Genomic DNA, 22535 nt, shown 5'->3' on the forward strand with positions numbered 1-22535 from the left:
CAGTAGAAAGAGGCTTTTAACTACAAGTCCCACTTGCTTGGTAAGTTTTCCTATCTTCTTAAAAGAGGTGGCACTTATGTTTTTGACAATTTAAAAATAATCCTCTCCCTAAAGGGAATTAAATAAAATGAAATTGATATTTCACCAAAATATAAGACAAACACACCAGAAATCACAATCTTTACAAGTCCAAGTCTTAAAAATAGGGAGACGAATGAATGCCAGTGACTTCACGCTGGGCCAGGAGAGCCAAGTGGCTTGCCTGCTCAGACACCTAAAATGGACAGTTCCAAGTCACCCCAAAATAAGTGATTCTTCTGCAACTGATTTTTGAACATTTGTTGGCTGTAGAGCATGGGGAATATAACGGAGGAGACAGATGCACAGAGGATCCCACTGTAGTGGATGCACCCTAATGGCTAGCACGGGCCCTGGGGAAGCTGCTCTGTTAACAGGACTGGGGTGCACAGGGAAGGCATTCTGGAGAGTGTGCCAGAGCCGAGGCTTCCATGTCTCATATGCAAGAGTGTAATCTAGGCTCAGAAATGTGGTAGTATCAGGGATATTGTGATGGTTTATGTAGATGGTGTGATAGCATATTGCAAACAAGGCCTACCCTGGCAAATAAGCAGTAGAGTTATTACATATCTCAGTAACCTCTCAAGCTTTGCTTATCAGCACTCAAGAAGGTGAAATCTTTTTGTGGGATTTTAATGTCCCACAGATCCTGGGACATTAAACAACTCTTGTTCATCTTTGTACCCCAGGCCTGATAATAGTAGGGACTCCAGAGATGTATGTTAAACCAGAGAGCTGGATCTTAGTTCATGAGGCCTAGGGGTGATAGGGCGGGAAGCCTGCATGGGCAGGATACAAACCAGCTAAACAGGTCTCCTATGCACAAGCTGACTTGCAGAAGCCTCTCCCTCCCCTCATTATCTCCCCACCCCATTTTTTGAGCCTGTAGAACCATGGAAATAGCATACAGAAACCCCTGCCTCAGTGATTTATTAGTCATTTTCTGTATACTTCTTTTTTAAAAATACGGTCTTATTCCAGAAAGGATTTTAAGACAGGCGATCATCTACTAGGTCCTAGGCATGTCTACAAATAGCTCATCCGTTTTGCCTCAAATGACTTGTCTTTACCACAGAGACAGTATGGCCCCACCAAGAATAGGGCATCTCCAACCTACGGTGATTTTGCTTCCAGAGGATTCCAGGGCAGCTCCAGCAGCTGCTCCTTAGTTGAGTCTGGTTGCCCAGGATGATGGCTTGCACGGTACTATAGGACCTGTAATCCTCAGTTACTTCACACCCATGGAACAGCCATATTTGTCAATATCTGAAGGATGTTGTCATTGGAAACCCCTTTTTGTGGCATTTCTGAGGAGTTGAAGGGCCTAAAGGAAGAGTAAGACCCCGACAAGCCATGTCTACATACATCTCTGGACAGACCATGTTGTTGGAAATTATAGGTCTGTGTGTGTGTCTCTGTGCTTACCTATTTGTTCTCTTAGCAGAGGGGGACTAGGGTTTATAAGGTCAAGGCCCTGTCTGGGACTCTCAATTTACACAATCTTACTCCCTAATTTAGTAAAATGGGTGTAGTACTTTGCAATTCCATAAGATTCAAAACAAACCATATGGCAGAAATATCCTTATTAAATTTTCTTATCGTATATCCAAGATGCATGTGAACCTAGTAAGTGTTGAAAACGAACATCCCTAATCTGTAGGTGCCTTAGGAAAAAAAGAAATGCTAATGGAGTGGTTGATTTGGTACAGTTGAATTAGTAAGAGGTAAAATACAATGTTACCACAGGACTCAGGACAGAAGTCTCTGGCCATCCTGAGCTGTTCTAGCAATACAGATTAGCACCTGGCGAGGCTCGAGTGGCTGGTGTCGAGATGGGCAAGTTCATGAAACCTGGGAAGGTGGTGCTGGTCCTGGCCGGACGCTACTCCGGACGCAAAGTGGTCATTATGTCATTGATGATGGCACCTCAGACCGTCCCTACAGCCATGCTTTGGTGGCTGGAATTGACCGCTATCCCCGAAAAGTGACAGCTGCCATGGGCAAGAAGAAAATCGCCAAGAGGTCAAAGATCAAGTCTTTTGTGAAAGTTTATAACTACAATCACCTCATGCCCACAAGGTACTCTGTGGATATCCCTTTGGACAAAACTGTCGTCAACAAGGATGTTTTCAGAGACCCTGCTCTTAAATGCAAGGCCCGACGAGAGGCCAAGGTCAAGTTCGAGGAGAGGTACAAGACTGGCAAGAATAAGTAGTTCTTCCAGAAGCTGCAGTTTTAGATTTCTTTCAGTCATTAAAAATAAATTAAAAAACAAAAAACAAAAAAAGATTAGCACCTGGCTGCTCAAAGGGTGGCCCGCGGACTAGCATTCTCAGCATTGCCTGGGAGCATGTTACAAACCCAGCACCTCAGACCCCACCCCAGACCTGCTAACCAGACTCTGCATTTTAACAAGTTCTCCCAGTGATTCTTATTCTCATTAAAATCTGAGAAGTACTGGATCAGAGAACACAAGTTGGACCATCATTTGAGTCTGCACTTAAGCATCAGCGAGCAAACTCCCAGGGGTGAGAGCTGTTTATTCTCTGCCTAGAATAGACTCATCTGCCACATAGTGTTTCCTGGGGGTGAAAGCGTGATTCTGTTTTTAGCACTGGCATTTTCTCTTGATGACCTGACCTTCACTTTCCAAAATGAGTTGAGTTGGCTTCCAAAATACAATCCAGTAGGATGAAATAAATAAGTGAAGAAAACTTTATGTCCAAATAATAATAATAATATAAAACTGGGTTATAATTGCATACAAAGATGTTTGCCACCAGGTCCTAAGCAGTTGCTAGTTCTGTGTAGCTAACCATTTAGCCCTGAGCTCCCTAGTGATGAAAACAAAAAAGAAAATACAATTTAGTAACAGGTTTGTGTCCAGTACAGCTTTTCTCAGCAAGGTGTGATGGGAATTTCTTCAGTGGATCACCATTAAGTGGCCTGTACTATCCACATTTTTGTAAGAAGTATAGTAGTATATTTCATGAGATTTCACGACATTTTTTTTTCTTCTAATGTCCCTTTAAGGCCACGGTCTGTTTTATAAAAGTACCTCTATAAGGAGAGACCTTTTCTGGCTCTTGCTGCTTTATCATATGCTAACTTGGCATTTAAACCTTCTGTTGAATTAACCTGCCTTGCCCTTCACCATAATCCCCATCCTCCAACACCTTACCGAGACTGCTACTGACTTTTTTCTGTTTGGACCTTCTTTGTTAAACCTTATCACAAAGGAACCAGGGAATAAGCAGAGCAGACCTTGGGGTGACTGGTCCCTTTCGTATGGACTGTTGTAATGGCAAGCCCCACAGCTGAGGTTTCGAATGGCCAATGAAAGACAAGTATCACCCTTTTCCCTAACCTGCCCTGCTGCCCAGTTTATGCCAGTAATACTAAAGGGATTTGGGAAATCAGCTAGTAGGACCATGTTTTTTGTTAAGTCTCTCAAAGGTAATTATATTTTTTTGTTTTGCTTTGTTTGAGCTGGGTGTTTCTCAGACTTTCAGATCATCTAGAGCTTGGATCTGCCCTGTGTCTTTTAGTATCTGTCGTAAGTGTGATACTCTACACACTTAATCTCCAAGAATCGTTTTTCCTACCAAATTACAGAATAAAAGTGTTTTTCAAAAAGTGTCAGGGCAAGTTTAAACATTCTCAGGTTAGAGAATGATCTCTCCATGTGTCTGGCAGACCCAGAGACATGGAATGGAATGAAAAGCAGCACCTCTGTGGGTCCACTCTTCACTTTTCTAGCTGTTTTGGATCGTACCGCCCCCTCAGGATTTCCCCTGAGCCATCTTGTCCTTGGCCGTTCCCACATCACTGAGGGTGTCCAGGAGAACTGAGGCATTACCCAGGTTAGTGGAGCTCCAGAGACCATGAGATACGAGCCTCCTTTCTGATAGCTGTCTCCTGGACCTGAAAGGAGATCCTTTCTGCCCCGTTAGGAGGTGAAGTGGTGAAGTAGCTCCCCACTAGGCTAGTGTGATGATTTCAAGGGTAGTGCTTGTTTCCGTTCTCTCTGAGCTCTTGGTACGTTTTTTCCCCTAAGGATAGTAAAAACTCAGGAAAAGAAGTAAAGCCTTCCTGGAAGACAGATTACTTTTCAGAACCTTTGTGTAGTGCTTTCTTTTCTTTTCTTTTCTTTTCTTTTTTTTTTTTTTTTTAAAGTTCAGGATCTTTTCTTAGGGGGCAAAAATGGACATGACCATACCTTCCTTATAGAGTGGCACCCTCTCACCACCCAGACCAGTCACCCCTGAAATCCTCCTTTGCAGATACACTCAGTGTGTATTTAGTAATGCTATTATTCACGCCGAGAGCTTTATAATAAATACAGAACAAAGATCTCTCTCTTTTTTTTTTAAGATCTCTTCTCACTAGTCTTACATATAAGCATAAAAACACCTGAAATCAACATTTAAGGGTATCTTGAAATTGTAATAATAAAAACTAGCATATACTCAGCCCTCGCCAGGTGCCAGGCACTTTAAAGACATTCTAAATATGTATCTCATCTAATTTAATTTTCAGTGACCCCATAGGGGAAGCATTATCTTCTCTAATGAATGAGGAAGTCGAAGCTCGGAAAAGTGTCTTACCTAAGGTCACATAGCAAGTTAGTGTCAGAACTGGTGTTCTGAAGCCTACGCTGCCTCCCCCAGGGTCCGTTTCTTTTCTCTAGGTTAGAGTGTTGGACCAGATCCGCCAAGAGTAGAACAGAACCACAGTATCAGCATGTCTGCCACAGTAACAGGTGGAACAAAGCAAGACAAGTATAGAAATGTTAGACTTCACCTCTTCCAAAAAGCAGTAGACTAGCCTTGCAACCCTCTAGGTGGCCACCAGCTTTATAATGAGACAGGGAAAAGGACATGATTTTGTGTTAAAATACACCCTCCCCAACCGCCACAAAGAAGGGGCATCTTTGCCCACCATCTTCAGTAATAGATACGGGAATGCAGGCCTGGACGGAGCTAAACTCTTCTGCACGGTAAAGGCAAAAGGGGGTCCAGAAGCCCTGAGGGATCTTGTAAGTAAGAAAACTTAAGCCACAGTGGGGAAGGTCCATAAACAGGTCAACCTGGCCCCAAGGGACTTCAGAAGGTGCCCATTTCTAATTAATGTTCAGTAAGGTCTCTCTCAGTAACTGCTGGTAGATGGATTTCCTCTGAAAGGCATGAAGGAGACCGTGTTCTATTTCAGTGTTGGCCAAGTTCAGAGGCTGCCTGCGGGTGGTGTTCACCTTGTCGTTTCTGATTTCCAGGCAGCCTCAGAACCCGTTCTGGATCCACAGCAAATCCAAGCATTTGATCAGCTCTGCCGTCTCTACCGAGGAAGTTCCCGGGTAATGTTGATGTGGTGGTTTACATTTTTATTTCCCTATTTATCATGACTGTTTGGGAAGGGCAGGGTCCTCCGGTCCTCACTGCAGCCTCCTCAGTGTGGAGCCCTAGTTAAGGCCGTGGCCCCCGGGAGCACTCGGGATTTAGCAGGGGATACAGAGCAAGTGGTCAGACGTGCGGCCCTTACTTGCTCAGGACACAGGAGGGTGTCTGCATCTGTGCTCCTGCCTGGAGGCCTTTGTTTATACTAATGACTGTCCCATTGCCATAAGCCTCGGACCCCGCGGGACATCTGTGCTGGTTGAACGTGCTTGGGCCGGGAAGGACACATGCTGAATGACAGTGGTTAATGGAAACGCGGCAGCACGGGGCACCTTCCATGAGCCTCTCTCCAGCCTTCTCTCTTCTGCCAACCTTAACACAGGCTCACACTCGCTGCTTTAACGTGGCGGCTCCGGCTTCACCCCCCAGTCTGCAGGCTGGCCGGCAAGTGGAGGACAAGGAGGAGGGGAGATAAGCTCTTTATTTAAAGACTGTTCCTAGAAGTTGTGTGACCACTTCCATCCAGAACTTAGACACATGGCCACACCCAACTACTGGAGCCTAGAGAAACGGGTCTTTATTCCAAGGGGCCATGGGCTGAAACGATTGGTACCTGCACAGAACCGTAGAGGAGCACAGAGTGGGACAGCTGCCGGCAGCCCTGGCACCACGCCCTTCGGCTCCCCTCTGCTCACTAGGGCGATCCCACAGGCATCTCTCTGCCTCCTGTGGGTTTGTCCCCTTTCCCTCTGGACGGTCACTTAGAGAGGCCACGGTAGGCCTAGTGTCCCTGCTTCACGCAGCTGCCTGTGTACTTGCTCCAACCCCCACTGTCTTGCTACCCCCTTGTTAAAGCACTCTCCTGGATCTCTATCTCCTGAAGGTAGAGTCCGCACTGCCCCCTTCTCCCTCCTCGAGTCCTGCCTGACTTCCGGCTGGGCCAGAGTGGTTCTCTGAGCTCATTTTGAGCTTGCATGACTGTCTGCTATTTGAGGGTCTGCTTCTCTTTCTGACTCCCTTCTTCTCCTTTTTCATGCAGTTACCTGCTGGGTAACTGAGGGAAAATGGTCTTCCCCTTTGAGAGATGGTTTTTATTCCAGGAAACTTCTCAGGGGTCTCCTGAATGTGGGCCAGTGGCTTTATTGAAATGGCATCACCTCCATCCCCTCTCAGCCTCAGCCAGGTTCTGCCCCAGGAGCTTTCAAGCTTCTAAGAAAGTTCTCCTTCAAGCTATTGAGTCATTATTCAGGACTCCTTGATTTCCAGGTCACCAAGTTACACAAGTAGAACACAGAAATACCTTCTCTTAGAAAACAAAATATTTTTGTGGTCGATCTTTCTATCTCACAGGGTCTGAACGTGAAAGAACTTTGAGTTTATGTAACATCTGTTGCCTGTTCCGTCCCTAGCCTTGTACAGAATTGTCCTTAGGGAGAACTTCACGGGCTGATGGGCAGCTGAGAGGGCTCCAGAGGATGAGAGGTGGCACAAGATGGGGCTCAAGCAGACCAGGGGACATGTCTCTAACCTGCCCAACCCGCAGTGCGAGTCCCTGACGGGGCGACGTGAGCACATGGCCCTGCTGCGTGTCCTTAGCCAGTCAAGTAACTTGCAGGCGGAGCTCGGAACCAGTGCTGTGCCCTGGGTCCTGGACTCACTGGGGCCGAACTACTTCAGATGAATTGGCTCTTTGACCTTGCAGGCCCTTTGGCCGTCTTTCCAGTTACCACGGTCACTGGTAGTAAGTTTTCGACAGAAGTGACAACTGGATTCATGTGCCCCTTGTGCTGTTGCCTGGGTGGAGAAAGGACCCCTTAATGGCTAGATGGGCCCGAAGGCAGAGTTCCTGGCAGGGTAAGCGAATGGAGAACGGGTGACAGGCAAGGTAAGTCCAGGGAAGACAGAACCACAGGCAGCTGGCTGAGCAGAAGTGGATTCTACGCCGCTCAGGGACATAGGGCCCAGGGATTTGTTCTTGTGGCAGATGGGAAATGGTTCACATGGAAAGGCCTCCATGGCGCCTGCTCCCGGAAAGGCACTCCTTACAGTTATCCTGGGCTGCGAGAAGTACCTGTGGACTTCGGGTCCGGAGCCTGACCCGGACAGGGTGGCCCTGCGGTGGTTGATGGCTCACTTCTCAGCTGGAGTGGCCGCTGGCTGCTTAGGGCCATCCAGGCTACAAAAGACCAGTCAGAGCCAGTGAACATAACTCAGGGTCATTTGCCCAGAGGGGAGCTCACCAGGAGGGAGAGTGTGGGACAAGGAAGCACTCAGAGCATGGGGTCGGGCTGTGGTGTACCCGGTCCAGTCACAGCAGCATTAAAATAGCTTGGGCCCCGGAAATGAAATGAACTTGCCCAAAGTCGCATTCCTTGTTTGTGAGGTGCAGACCTGGGACCCAAACCCAGGTTCATCCTCTCCCTGCAGTGTAGCCCGTCCCTTGGGTATTTGAAGCAGAGGAATTGAGGATCCTCCACCTCCGTGCCACACCGCCTCCCAAGCTCACCCGACGGTCTCTGCCCCCACACACCTTGGTTGACGTGTGTCCCTTCTTTTGCAGCTGGCTCTCCTCACAGAACTCTCCCAGAATCGCAGCAGTGAGAGCTACAGGCCATTCAGTGGCTCCCAGAGTGGCTCTGCTTTCAGCAGCATCTTCCAGAATGAGAATTTCCAGCTGCAGCTCATTCCCCCACCTGTGACTGAGGACTGAGGCCTCTCTGGGGCCTGACACTAGAGATAAAGGCGATCATCATGCAACCACGGAGGGACCACCTCTCTAACCGGCTTGGCCGCGCTGCCTGCCCCCTTCTGAGCTGAGGCGCTGAGGTGGATTCCGTGCCCGGGCCTTTCTCCAGGTCCATCATCCCCTGGGAGACTCCCTGTCTGTCCCAAGATGTTGCTGCAGCATCAGTTCACCAGACCAGTTGATTTTGTTGTACTTATTAAGCAAAGGAATGTCCCATACTTCCATCCAGCTTTTTAAGAAAATCTGCTTTGCCCCTTGGGGCCTTTCCCAGTTTCCCTGAAGCTCAGAGAAGAGATAGAATCCAGGCATGTGTTATACCCCCTCCTCTCAAGCTGCTGGGTGACCTGGAGGGACTCCATTCTCGCTGCTGCTGAAGAAGACAGCGGTGGGCCCGGCTGCAGGGTCACTGCAGGGTGACTGCAAGCTGCCCTGGGGAGGGGGCGGCATCTCCCTTTGGGTGTGTTTATGTTAAAACCCATTCAAGTGTAAGGTTTGCCCTTTCTAACAATAAATGCCTCTGTTTAAGTTCTGCGGACCAGCTGCCTGGCTAACTCTATCAGTCATGAAGGACATTTAGAGCCCTTGGGGCCACAACTCAGCTTTATGAGTTTAAAGTCAAGGACCCTGATTGTGGCCACCTTACTAGTGCTCCATTCAGAACAGCCCAACCAGCCAGGTTCTCCTCTGGCAGGGACTAGGCACCTTTATAGGCCTTGGCCCTGGGACTTTGGACATCATGGAGCCAACAACCACAGGAGGTCATGTCCACAGAGCCTCCGTTTCCGCCTTATAGGCTAAGATGCTTCTTTCAGCCTCAGATGCTAGTGGACTGGTTTACACTGACCAAGCCCACAGGAGATAGATGTATAAACTAGAAGCAAATACATTGATTCCTCTTTAAAAAAATTTTTTTTATTTATTCATGAGAGACACAGAGAGAGAGGCAGAAACAGAGGGAGAAGCAGGCTCCATGCAGGGAGCCTGACATGAGACTCGATCCTGGGTCTCCAGGATCACACCCTGGGCTGAAGGTGACACTACACCGCTGAGCCACCCAGGCTGCCCAAATACATTGATTCTTTTTTATTTTTTTTTTTAAGATTTTATTTTATTTATTCATAGAGAGAGAGAGAGAGAGGCAGAAACACAGGCAGAGGGAGAAGCAGGCACCACACAGAGAGCCCGACGTGGGACTCGATCCTAGGTCTCCAGGATCATGCCCTGGGCTGCAGGCGGCGCTAAACCGCTGCGCCACCAGGGCTGCCCAATACATTGATTCTTAATAGAAGATAGATCCTGCCACTTGCTAGCTAGGATCCTGAGCAAGTCACTTCTCTAAGATTCAAGACTAAATGAGACAATATGTTAACATTTAGCACTGTATGCAGGTACATGGCAAAGGGCCCCAAAATGTGAGTTTAGCTTTTATTATAGAACTCCTCCCAACACCTGGTTACACAGGCAACTGCTCCTTGATGGAAGTGTAAAAGGAGGTCAAAATTTGGGGAAGTGGCTGAGATCCAATTGAATGCTGGTTGCAGTTACATGACATAGTCTCAAGCCTCTTTTACAGATAAAGCTGAGACTCACATGATAATTTAACCAAAGCAACACACTCAAGAGAGGGCTGGGTGGCTCAGTTAAGCATCTGGCTCTTCATTTCGGGTCAGGTCAGGATCTTGGGGTCATGAGATCAAGCCCCATAATGGGCTCCATGCTTAGCATGGAATCTGCATAAAATTCTTTCTCCCTCCCTCTGCCCATCTCATCCCTCCCCTCTACTGGCCTTGTACATGCACTGTCAAAATAGAAAAAGAAATGGCAGGACAAAGTTGGGTTCGAGATGCCAGTGTAACAAGATCCTGAACTCACTTCCTCCCAAGGACACAACAAATCAACAAGTGCATATGGAGTAATTCCCTCTGGAAGGGAACTGAAAATTGAATGAACGGAGCCTCCACAACAAAGCCTGAAAGGACAACATCCCAAGATGGGAAAGAGAAGCAAAGACATGGACTTGCCAAGGGGGAGACATCAACCATGGGGAAGCACAATTGAGAGGGATCTCAGAGGTCTGGAACTGTTCCCTGAGGAGTGAGGGATTTTAGCTTACATCAGGTACTTCAACCTTAGTTCCTCCACAGGAGAGATGAGCCCCTAAAAAACCAAGTTTTGAAAAATCAATAGGGATTATGTTCAGGAAAACTACAAAACTGTAAAGAATGGAAAACCCACTCTTAAGGGGCTGAGGCACAGACTCCTTGTACCCAGAAACCAGCACAAAAACACCAACTTAAAAAGCACATAGACCAGGGACACCTGGGTGGCTCAGCAGTTGAGCATCTGCCTTTGGCTCAGGGCGTGATCCTCGAGTCCTGGGATTAAGTCCCACGTCAGGCTCCCCTCAAGGATCCTGCTTCTCCTTCTGCCTGTGTCTCTTCCTCTCTCTCTGTTTCTCTCATGAATAAATAAATCCTAAAAAAAAATAAAAAGCACAAAGACCATAAGTAAAGGAGACCCATTTACTAACTTTAAAGCACCTACCAAAGAGGCAGGAAACAGCAGATTCCCCTTGGAGGAAGCCACATCTGTAAGCTCAGTCTGCCTCAATAACACCAGTACTGGTGGGCCATTTGGAATTCGCCCTGGATCTGCCACAGGGAGGCCTCACCCTACCAACAGCCCCACCCAAACACACTGCTGAACACATTGCCGTCAGGCCAGGGCCGGCCCTACCCACTGGTGTAGCCCAGCCATAGCCCTCCACCCACACGGGGGGCCGAAGAGATTGTCCTCCTGCCCACAGGACACCACCTACAAAAGGCCACTCCTTCCATACCGAGAGAGGTCACTGACTGACCTGATACATAGAAACACACCAGGGAGGCAAATGGAATGGACAAATAACGCCAAACAAAAGAACAAGACAAAACCTCAGGAAAAGAGCTAAATGAAACAGATTTGCGAACTCCCTGAAAAAGAAAATGGTCATAAAGATGCTCACCAGATTCAGGAGAATGGGTAAGCACAATGAGAACAACCAGGGGAATATATAAGAAAGTACCAAATGGAAGTTCTAACTGAACCAAAAAAATACGCTAGAGTTCAACAACAGACTCTAACAGGGGAGCTGGAGGAGGAGGAGCAATGGAACTCCCCCCCCCCCCCCCCGCCCAACGACGCAGCAAAATGAAGAAAGAATTAAAAATGCCTGAAGGGGGATCCCTGGGTGGCGCAGCGGTTTGGCGCCTGCCTTTGGCCCAGGGCGCGATCCTGGAGACCCGGGATCGAGTCCCACATCGGGCTTCCGGTGCATGGAGCCTGCTTCTCCCTCTGCCTATGTCTCTGCCTCTCTCTCTTTCTCTCTCTGTGACTATCATAAATAAATAAAATAAAAAAATTAAAAAAAAAAAAAAATGCCTGAAGGGACCTTTGGGTTTTATCAAGCAGAATAGCATTTGCTTTATATAGATCCCAGGGGAAGACAGGGCCAGAAAAGTTATTTGAAGAAACATTGGCTGAAAACTTCTCCAATCTGGGGAAGGAACCAGATATCCAGGTCCATGATAAACCAAAGAAAACCACACCAACACACATGATAATTAAAATGGTAGAAATTAGAGAATCTGGAGCAAGAGAAAACCAACTTGCCATATCTAAGGAAAACCCCATAAAGCTATCAGATTTTTCAGCAGAAACAGACCAGGAGAAAATGGCATGAAAGGAAAAAAACTTCAATCAAGAATTCTCTGTCCAGCAAGATTAGCATTCAGAATTGAAGGAGAGATTAGGAGCTTTCTAGATAAGCAAAAGCTAAAGGAGTTCATCACCACTAAACTACCCCTACAATAAATGTTTTAAAGGGGCTTCTTTAGAAAAGAAACTGCACTAATAAGAAAGGATATGAAAGCAAAAGTCTCACTGGAAAGTAGTGCCTGGCTAGCTCAGAAGAGCGTGCAACTATTGATCTTGGGGTTGTGAGTTCAAGCCCCACATTGGGGGGAAGGTGGAGCCAAGAGACAAGGGTGGGGGGGATTTTTTTTTTTAAATATCACTGGAAAAATGTAGCAAAGTTAATGGATCAATCACTTACAAAGCAAGCATGAAGATTAAAAGACAAAAGTAAAATTAAGGAAAGTGGCCCAAAATGGCAGCACAGAAAGATCCTAAACTCACCTCCTCCTACTGACACCCTTTATATACAACTACATTGAGAGCAATTCCTTCTAAAGAACTAAGGGCTGATTGAACAGCCCCTACCCAACAAATAATAGAGGGACCACAGAAGAGCAGAGAGACAGAGACATGGTATCCATGGGAACACCCCCAGTGCAGCGACCTGCAGTTGGGAAGGATGTCACTGAGGATCCCAGTCCAGACTCCCCTACCCTGAGGCACAGTAAAAACAAACAAAAACAGTAGCTTAAAGGTTAATTAGCCTATAAGCGAAGCAAATCCATATACTAACCTTATAGCATCCACCAAACTAGCAGGGAATTGCTGGAACTCTAGGATTAGAAGCACAGTGAGTGCCATTTTTGACACTTGCCCTCCACTTTGATAGGGCAGGGTCCAGGCACTCAAGCCAGCCGGTCAGAGCTGCCCCAGTGCACCCTGGACCCCTGGCCCACACCAGCTCCAGCCATCCCGCCCAAGATAGCTCTGGCACTGTGCACTCAGAGACTACCTCTCCTCCATTCCCCACATGCACCCAAGCTAGTCATCCCACCAATACAGCCCCAGTTTACTGCACCCAGGGATTTGCTCCCACCCCATGCCTCCTGTCCTTCAAGGGCAGCCCTGGCATGGTGTGCCCCAGGCCCCCCAGCCTGCTCCAGCCATCCTGTCAGGGCAGCTCTGGCACTGTGCACCCAGGAACTACCCCAGGGTGGCCCTAACAAGGCACACCCTAGATCCCCCAGTCCATGCCCACTAAAGATCCAGCTGTTCCATCAAGGTGGCCCCAGTGTGGTAGATTCAGGGATTCTCTGGCCTGTGCTGCCCATTCCAGCTACAACCACCGTACCTAGGCAGCCCTGACATGAGGTTAGTGCCCTGGGATACCCCTCCAGCCCAGCCCCCACCTGCTTAGCTCCAACCAGCCTGCCAAAGCTCCCAGTCACACACAGTCTATACAGGAAACGCTTCTACACAGGGCCACTCCTTCAAGGACAGGACAGGTAGCTGTTCACCTAATTTATAGAAACACAGAAAATCAAAATAAAATGAGACAGAGAAAAATGTTTCAAACAAAAGAACAAGATAAAAACCCCAGGAAAAAACCCTATTGAAATAGAGATGATTCATCTGATAGAGTTCAAAGTAATGATCATTAAAACGCTCACTGAAATTGGGAGAAGAATGGAGGAACACAGTGAAAACTTCAACAAAAGAGAAAAGAACCAATCAGAGCTGACGAATACAATAATTAAGATGATACAGAAGAATGGATCAGCAATCGCAGATAGAATATTGGAAATCACCAGAACAGAGAAAAGAAATAGAATTTATTTTTACAAAAAAGAACTTTGTAAAAATGAGGATATTTAAGGGACCTCTAGAAAAACATCAAGCATACTTTCACATTATAGAGGTCCCAGAAAGAGAAGAGAGAGAAGGGAGCAGGAAATTTATTTAAAGAAATAATGGTGGAAAACTTCCTTAACCTGGAAAAGAAATGGACATTCAGGTCCAGGAAGCACAGACAGTTCCAAATAAGATGAAGCCAAAGAAAGCCACATGAAGGCCTATTATAATTAAAATAGTAAAAGTTAAAGAGAGAACCTTAAAAGCAGCAAGAAAAAAAGTCATATATGAGGAAAACCCCATAAGATTATCAGGTGATTTTTCAGCAGAAATTTTTCAGGCCAGAAGGGACTATCAGCATGTATTTAAATCACTGAAAGTATTCCAACCAAGAATACTCTACCTCACAAAATTATCATTTAGAATTGAAGGTTCCCAGACAGGCAAAAACCAAAGGAGTTAAACTCATCACTTAGCCAACCTTACAAGAAATGTTAAAGGGTCTTCTTTAAGTGGAAAATAAAAATCTATAACCAGAAAAAAACAAATGAAAGAAAAAACATCACTGATGAAGGCAAATACATAATAAAGGCAGTGGATCAGCCACTTTAAAAATGTAGTGCTTTGGGGCACCTGGGCGGCTCAGTTGGTTAAACATCTGCCTTCAGCTTAGGTCATGATCTCAGGGTCCTGGGATCAAGCCCTGCTTTGGGATCCCTGCTCAGTGGGGAGTCTGCCTCTATTCCTCCCTCAGTATGCTCTCTCTTTCTCAAATGAATAAATAAAATACATATAAAATTTTTTTAATGTAGTGCTTTTAGAATGTGTTCAAACTTAAGGAACTATCTGTCTAAAATAGACTTCTCTGTGTTTGTTTGTCCCACTATATATAAACCTCATGGTAACCACAACCAAAAACCTACAATAGATACACAGAAAAGAAAGAGAAAGGATCCCAAACATAATGAGAAGAAGGAAGGAAGGAAGGAAGGAAGGAAGGAAGGAAGGAAGGAAGGAAGGAAGGAAGGAAGGAAAGAAGAAAGGAAGAAAGAAAAGAAAAGAAGAAGAAGAAAGAAAGAAAGAAAGAAAGAAAGAAAGAAAGAAAGAAAGAAAGAAAGAAAGAAAGAAAGAAAGAAAGAAAGAAAGAAAGAAAGAAAGAAAGAAAGAAAGAAAGAAGAAAGAAAAGAAAGGAAGGAAGGAAGAAAGAAAGAAAAAGAAAGAAAGAAGAAAGAAAGAAAGAAAGAAAGAAGAAAGAAAGAAAAGAAAAAAGAAAGAAAGAAAGAAAGAAGAAAGAAAGAAAGAAGAGAGGGAAAGTAAATAAAAAGAAGAGAAAGAGAAGACAGACAGACATCAAACCACCACAAGGGAAGAGACCATTAATTACTTTCAATGTAAGTGGACTAAATTCACCAAACATAGGGTGGCTGAACAGATTTTAAAAAAGAAGGGCAAGAACTATCTGTATGAAAAAAAAAAAAAAACTGGGATCCCTGGGTAGCACAGTGGTTTGGCACCTGCCTTTGGCCCAGGGCGCGATCCTGGAGACCCGGGATCGAATCCCACGTCGGGCTCCCGGTGCATGGAGCCTGCTTCTCCCTCTGCCTGTGTCTCTGCCTCTCTCTCTCTCTCTGTGTGACTATCATAAATAAATAAAGAAAAAAATATTAAAAAAAAAAACTATATGGTTCCTATAAGAGTCTCACTTCAGATCTAGAGATATGCACAGACTGAAGGTGAAGGGATAGAAAAAGAATTCCATGGAAATGGAAATGAAAAGAAAGCTGGGGTAACTATACACATATCAGACAAAATAGACTTTAAAACAAAGACTAATAAAAGACAAAAAAAAGATATTACATAATGATAAAGAGGTTGGGGCACCAGAGTGGCTCTGTTGGTTAAGCATCTGCCTTCGGCTCAGATCATGATCCCGGAGTCCTGAGATTGAATGCCGAGTCAGGCTCCCTGCTCAAAGGGGAGCCCCCTGATTCTCCCTTTCCTTCTGCCACTCCTTCTGCTTGTGTTTGCTCACTCTCATGCTCTCTCTTAAATAAATTAATAAAATATTTTTTTAAAAATTTAAAAAGATAAAGGGGCCAATCCAGCAAGAAGATATTAACATTTGTATATATATATATGCACCCAACATAGGAACACCAAAGCATATACAGCAAATATTAACCTACTTAAAGACATAAACTGAAAGCAATGCAATAATAGTAAGAGTCTTTAATACTTTCGTCAATGGATAGATCATCCAAGCAAAAAATAAATTAGAAAATATTGACCTTGAACAACACATTGGACCAGATGGACTTACTGGATATATACAGAATAATCCATCCAAAAGCAGATGGAATATACATGGATCATTCTACAGAACAGTCACATGCTGGGCCACAAAACAAGTCTCAGTAAATTCAAGAAAATTTAAATCACATCAAGCAACTTTTCTGACCACAATGGTATGAAACTAGAAATTAATTACAAGAGGAAAATGGGGGGAAATGTGGAGATTAAATAACATGCTACTAAACAACCAATGGGTCAAAGAAATCAACGGAAAAATAAAAAATTACCAAGAGACAATTGGAAACAGAAACAGAACATAGCAAAACCTATGGGGTGCAGCAAAAGCGGTTCTAAGAGGGGAGTTCATACAATACAGGCCTACCTCAAAAAAACAAGAAAAATCTCTTAACTTTACACCTAAAAGAACTAGAAAAAGAACAAAATCCAATATAGTAAAAGGAAGGAAATAATAAAGATCAGAATGGAAATAAAAACTAAAAGGACAACAGAAAAGATAAATGAAACTAAGAGCTAATTCTTTTAAAAGATAAACAAAATCAACAAACCCTTAGCCAGACAACCCAAGGAAAAAAAAGAGGACTCCAATAAAATCAAGACTGAAAGAGAAGTTACAAATCAATACCACAGAAATACTACTGTGAACAATTATATGCCAACAAACTAGACAACCTAGAGGAAATGGATAAATTTCTAGAAACATACAATCTTCTAAGTCTGAATTATGAAGAAACAAAATCTAAATAGTCCAATTACTATTAGCAGACTGAAAGAATGATCAGAAACCTCGAATTTATTTATTTATTTATTTTATTTATTTTTTATTTTATTTTTTTTTATTTATGATAGTCACACAGAGAGAGAAAGAGAGGCAGAGACACAGGCAGAGGGAGAAGCAGGCTCCATGCACTGGGAACCCGACATGGGACTCGATCCCGGGTCTCCAGGATCGCGCCCTGGGCCAAAGGCAGGCGCCAAACCGCTGTGCCACCCAGGGATCCCAGAAACCTCAAATTTAAACAAAAAGTCTGGGAGCACCTGGATGGCTCAGTAGGTTAAGCATCTGGCTTTGGCTCATGGGATCAAGTCCTGCATCCCACTTCTCCTGCTGCCCCTCACCCCTGCTCATGTTCATGTGCTCTCGTGCATGCACGCGCTCTCTAAAATAAATAAAATCTTAAAAAAAAAAAAAAAAGTCTGGGCTTGGATGGCTTAACTGGTGAATTCTACCAAACATTTAAAAATTTATTACCTATCCTTCTCAAACTATTTCCAAAAATTGAAAAGGAGGGAAAGCTGCCAAGCCCATTTCATGGGGCCAGTGTTACCCTGATACCAAAACCAGGCAAGGACACCACAAAAAAAGAAAATTATAGGCCAATATCTTTGATGAACATAGATGCAAAAGTCAAAATATTAGCAGATGAAATCCAACAAATACATTAAAAGGATCATACACTGCGGTCAAGTAAGATTTATTCCAGGTGTTCAAGGATGGTTTGGTATCTGCAAATCAATCAACACAATACATCACATTGACAAAATGAAAGAGATCATATGATCATCTCAATAGGAACAGAAAAACTATTTGACAAAGAACAATATCTAATTATGGTTAAAAATCTCAACAAAGTGGGTATTGAGTACCAAAAGTGGGTACCTCAACAAGTTGTCATATATGACAATCTTACAATCTCACATCATACTTAATGGTGAAAAGTTGAAAGCTCTCCTTTAAGAACAGGAACAAGATAAATGTGCCCACACTTACCACTTTTATTTGGCATAGTATTGGAAGTCCTAGCCAAAGCAATTAGGCAAGAAAAAGAAATAACAGGCTTCCAAATTAGAAAGGAAGAAGTAAAACTGTCACTATTTGGAGATGACATGATGTTATATATAGGATACTCTAAAGAATCCACCAAAAAACCATCAGAACTAAAAAATGAATTCAGTAAAGTTGCATGATACAAAATCAACATACAGAAATCTGTGGCATTTCTATACACGAATAACAAAAAATTCAGAAATTAAGAAAACAATCCCAGTTACAACTACATTGAAAAGAATGAAATAAATTTAAACAAAGAGGTTAAAGACCTATACACTGAAAACTACAAGACACGGATGAAAGAAACTGAAGGGGATCCCTGGGTGGCTCAGTGGTTTAGTGCCTGCCTTCAGCCCAGGGCATGATCCTGGAGACTTGGGATCGAGTCCCACATCAGGCTCGCTGCATGGAGTCTGCTTCTCCCTCTGCCTGTGTCTCTGCTTCTCTCTCTCCCTGTATCTCTCATGAATAAATAAATAAAATATTTAAATAAAAAAAAGAAAGAAAGAAACTGAAGAAGACAAATGGAAAGATATTCCATGCTCATGAATTGAGAGAATTAATATTGTTAAAATGTCCATACTACCCAAAGCAACCTGCAGATTCAATGCAATACCTATCAAAACACCAATGGCATATTCCACAGAACTAGAACAAATCATTTTACAATTTTCATGGAACCACAAAAGATCCCAAACAGCCAAAGCAATCTTGAGAAAGAATAACAAAGCCTTAGATACCATGCTCTCTGATTTCACACTATACCACAAAACTAGAGTAATTAAAACAGTATGGCATTGGTACAAAAACAGACACAAATCAATGGAACACAACTAAAACCCACAAATATATGGACAATTAATCTATGACAAAAGATCCAAGAATACACAATGGAGAAAGAATAGTCCCTTCAATAAATGGTGCTGGACAGCTACATGCAAAAGAATGAAACTAAATGACTATTTTGCACTATTCACAAAAATTAACTCAAAATAGACTGAAGACTTGAACTTAACACCCCAAACCATAAAATTCCTAGAAGAAAACTTAGGCATAAACTCCTTGATATTGGCCTTAGCAATATCTTTGTGGATCTGACTCCAAAGGCAAAGGAAACAAAAGCAAAAATACCATATGGGACTACATCAAACAAAAAAGTTTCTGCACAGCAACTGAAACCATCATCGAAACAAAAAGGCAACCTACTGAATGGGGAAATAATTTGTAAACCATATATCTAATAAGGGGTTAATAGCCAAACTACACAAGGAACTTATTCAACTCAACAACAATAACAACAACAAAACTTGATTTAAAAAAATGGGCTGAGGCTCTGAGTGGACATTTCTCCAAGAGAACATTACAGATTGTCAACAAGCACATGAAAAGGTAGTCAATAGCACCAGTTATTAGGAAAATGCAAAACAAACCACAGTGATATATTCCTTAAGACTTGTTGGAATGTCAATTATCAAAAAGGCAATAAATAACAATTGTTGGAAAGGATGTAGAGAAAAGGGACCCCTTATATACTGTTGGTGGAAATGTAAATTGGTGCAGCCACTACAGAAAACAGCATGTTTATTCCTCAAAAAATTAAGATTAGAAATCCCATATGATCCAGTAATTCTACTCCTGGGTATTTATCCAAAGAATATGAAAATACTAATTCAAAAAGATATATGCATCCTTGTATCCATTTCAGCATTCTTTATAGTAACTAAGATAAGGAAACAACCGAGATCTCCATTGATAGATGAATGGATAAAGACGTAGTGTATTTATAAAGTGGAATTACTCAGCCACAAAAAAGAATGAGACTTTGCCATTTACAACAACACGGATGGAATTTGGGGGTATTATGCTAAGTGAAATAAATCAGAAAAAGACAAATACAGTATAATTTCATTCAAATGTGGAATCTTAAAAAAAAAAAAAAAGCAAATGAACAAACAAAACAAACTCCTAGATACAGAGAAGAGACTAGTGGTTACCAGAGGCGAAGGGGGTAGAAGGGTGAGCAAATGAGTGAATGGGTGAAGGGGTCAACTGTTTGGTGAAGGATGGTGGTGACCACTTTATAGTGCACACAGATGTGGAATTATAAAGCTGACACCTGAAACATATGTATGTTTTTATATGTATATATTTTAAGTGGTAGATCAGGGATTTGAACTCAGAACTGTGATTCCAGAGCTAGTAATGTTCCCTGCTCAAATTAAATATCAGATGCTGCCTGGCCTAAAATTACAGCCAAAGGCACTTGATATTCTCAAAGCAAAATTTGATGATTGCCCTTCTTCATTTTAAAGTCTAAAGAGCACAAGCTATTCTGAATATCAGAACCTGTTTCAACCTGTGAACCTGTGTTCAAATCAGGCCCAACAAACAACAAATTACCCTTCTTTAGCCCCTGAGCTATTTTATCAGTCCTTGAGTCTTTAATTTCTCACTCGAGTCACCGCACCACGGAATAAATTACAGCATCTTTATATTCAGGTCATGCCTTCCGAAGAGCACACCCTGGATTGGATTCGAAGAGCCTTCTTGTCTCACCTAAGGGTAGACGAGAAAGGACTCGGAGTGCTCGGTGGCACTTGGCAGTGAGGACGTGGCAGGCCTGAGCTGAGCCCCAGTCCCTGCCATCTGGAAGCCACCATCCCTGTCCTCTCTCATGGCACTGAGCAGATGTTCTACTCTGCAGTGATGTCAGGTCCTGCTCCAAAGCAGTTCCTTCGGGACAAATATTTGTCTGGAAATATTTCTAGACTCAGCAACAGCAGCAGTTTTGCTGACATCTCCATGGAGCTCACGGAGGGGAGTGGGGGAGCTCCCAGGATCAAGGAGCGGACAGCTGCAAGTGCCCCCCCTCCCCCCACCCCCACCTCCACCCCCACCCCCCATCCCCGCTCCGGCCCCAGTGCTGGGCTCCAGCTGCTCTGCTAGGCCCTGTGCTCACCCGGTGGCTGTGACGGGTGGTAAAGGGCCTGGGGAGGACGTTTCCATAGACCCTTTGGTGCCATTTGGGGAGGGCAGGTACTTGGTCTGAAGCAGGTCTTCTCACGCTGCCCCTGGGAGGGAGGGGAGACGGTCCTCTGAAAGGACACCAAGGCCCTGCTGGGGGAGCAGAGTGATTCTGGTTGGTCGGCAGGGCAGTGCCGGTTACAGCTCTGTCCTTCCTTACACCTGGACAGTAGGAATCGGAGTACCCCGTGGCCCCCCGAGGACGGTTCCTCTCATCTCCCGGCTTCAGCTGCACGCCCCCCGCCCACCATGTTTGCACCCCCTCCTCCCGACGCCCAGTTCTCCACAAAGAGCAGAATGGACTGCTGGAAAGAGCGCCGGGTTGCCAGTCAGGAGCCCGGGGTTCTAGGCCCAGACCCACCACTGGCCCACACATGAGCTGAGGAAGGCTGTTTGCTTTTCTGAAAAATAAAAATAAAAGCAATCTGCTCCATCTCTAGCAAAGGTCCAAGTGATGGGTGGGAAGATGCTTTCCAAAGATAACACTGCCAAACCAGAACCTTCTGCGGTGAGGGGGAGGGAAGGCGTTTGTGGAAGAGGAAAGCCAACAGGGGCCTCATCAATGATGAATGCTTTAGTGAATAAATAATTCAGAGCTTTGGGGATCCTTTTAGAAACAGTATGTTTCCACTCAGCTCCGCCTGCTGAAAATGTTTTTCCAAAGGCGCATCTCCAGAATCAGACGCCTTTGACGTGCCCAAAGACTCGGGGAAGGCCGCTTGGGGTATTGTCCTCTGGGCAGCCCACGCCAACCCAGGCCCTAGCCGGAGCGCCCGGAGCTTCCAGAGGGCAGCCCTGGCTCATCGGGTTTCATCCCGGGGCCCCTCTGTCGGCCACCAGCCCCCTCCACACGCGGCTATGAAGCCTTGCACAGCTCCTTGAGGGAAGTGGCAGTTTGACTCCCCTTTTGTCCACCCGTGGGTGGTTTCCTGTCTGTTGCCGTCACTTGAGAGCAGAATCGCATTCTGTAGACTCCGGTGTCCTCGTTGGCACGGTGCTTAAAATGTAACAGGTATCACCAGGTTTTCCTCAAAATGCTTTTTCTACGGGCAGAAATGTTCACAAACCCTACGTGTACAGCTGGGTTAATTCAGTGAAGACATCGGGGTGCAAGCAGCACCCAGATCCAGCAGGTAGAAAGGACCAGCACCTCAGAGGTCCCTGAGCTCTGTTCCGCACGCGCCCTACGTTACCACCATCCTTCCACGGCAGAGCTCTGACCTTCCCATCAACAGAGTTCATCACGCGCTTTGGGAGGTAGCTTCTTCGCCTCCAGTTATGTTGGAGATCCTCTCTGTTATCCTCCTCCTGACCAGCCGCCGGTCAGTCCAGCAGAGGACTAAACCGCCATTTAGCCACGGTGTTAATGGGCACTTAGGCTGTCCCGTACGGGCCTATTCCCACTCTTCTCCCCGGCTCGTGGTGAACACGCTTGCAGTTCCGTTGGCTGTAAGCTTAGGAATGACTTTGCAGGGTCCAAGGGTAGGTCTACTGGACACCTTCTACCTGCCGGCATGAATGAATGTCTACTGCTCGGGGGGACAATGGGATAGGTAAGATGCACACCCCCCTTGCACCGTCCCTTCCTGAGCTCGACTTTTGGTGCACAAGCCCGGATATCCGCCTC

General features: G+C 44.9%; 1 protein-coding gene and 1 pseudogene across 2 annotated transcripts in view; both read left to right on the plus strand.

Moving 5' to 3' along the window:
* The window catches only part of VPS8 (VPS8 subunit of CORVET complex), a 254636-nt gene extending 245884 nt beyond the window's left edge, over nucleotides 1–8752 (plus strand). For both annotated transcript variants that reach the window (XM_077879951.1, XM_077879955.1), the window contains 2 exons: nucleotides 5351–5431; nucleotides 8032–8752. In XM_077879951.1, coding sequence (XP_077736077.1) covers nucleotides 5351–5431; nucleotides 8032–8181 — 231 coding nt within the window. In that variant the 3' untranslated portion in view covers nucleotides 8182–8752. The remainder of the gene's footprint in view (nucleotides 1–5350; nucleotides 5432–8031) is intronic.
* On the plus strand, nucleotides 1880–2365 carry LOC144302521 (large ribosomal subunit protein eL27 pseudogene; annotated as a pseudogene).
* Nucleotides 8753–22535: the final 13783 nt, after the last annotated feature.

The sequence above is a fragment of the Canis aureus genome, chromosome 31 (genome assembly GCF_053574225.1).
Source record: "Canis aureus isolate CA01 chromosome 31, VMU_Caureus_v.1.0, whole genome shotgun sequence".
Lineage (NCBI taxonomy): Eukaryota > Metazoa > Chordata > Mammalia > Carnivora > Canidae > Canis > Canis aureus.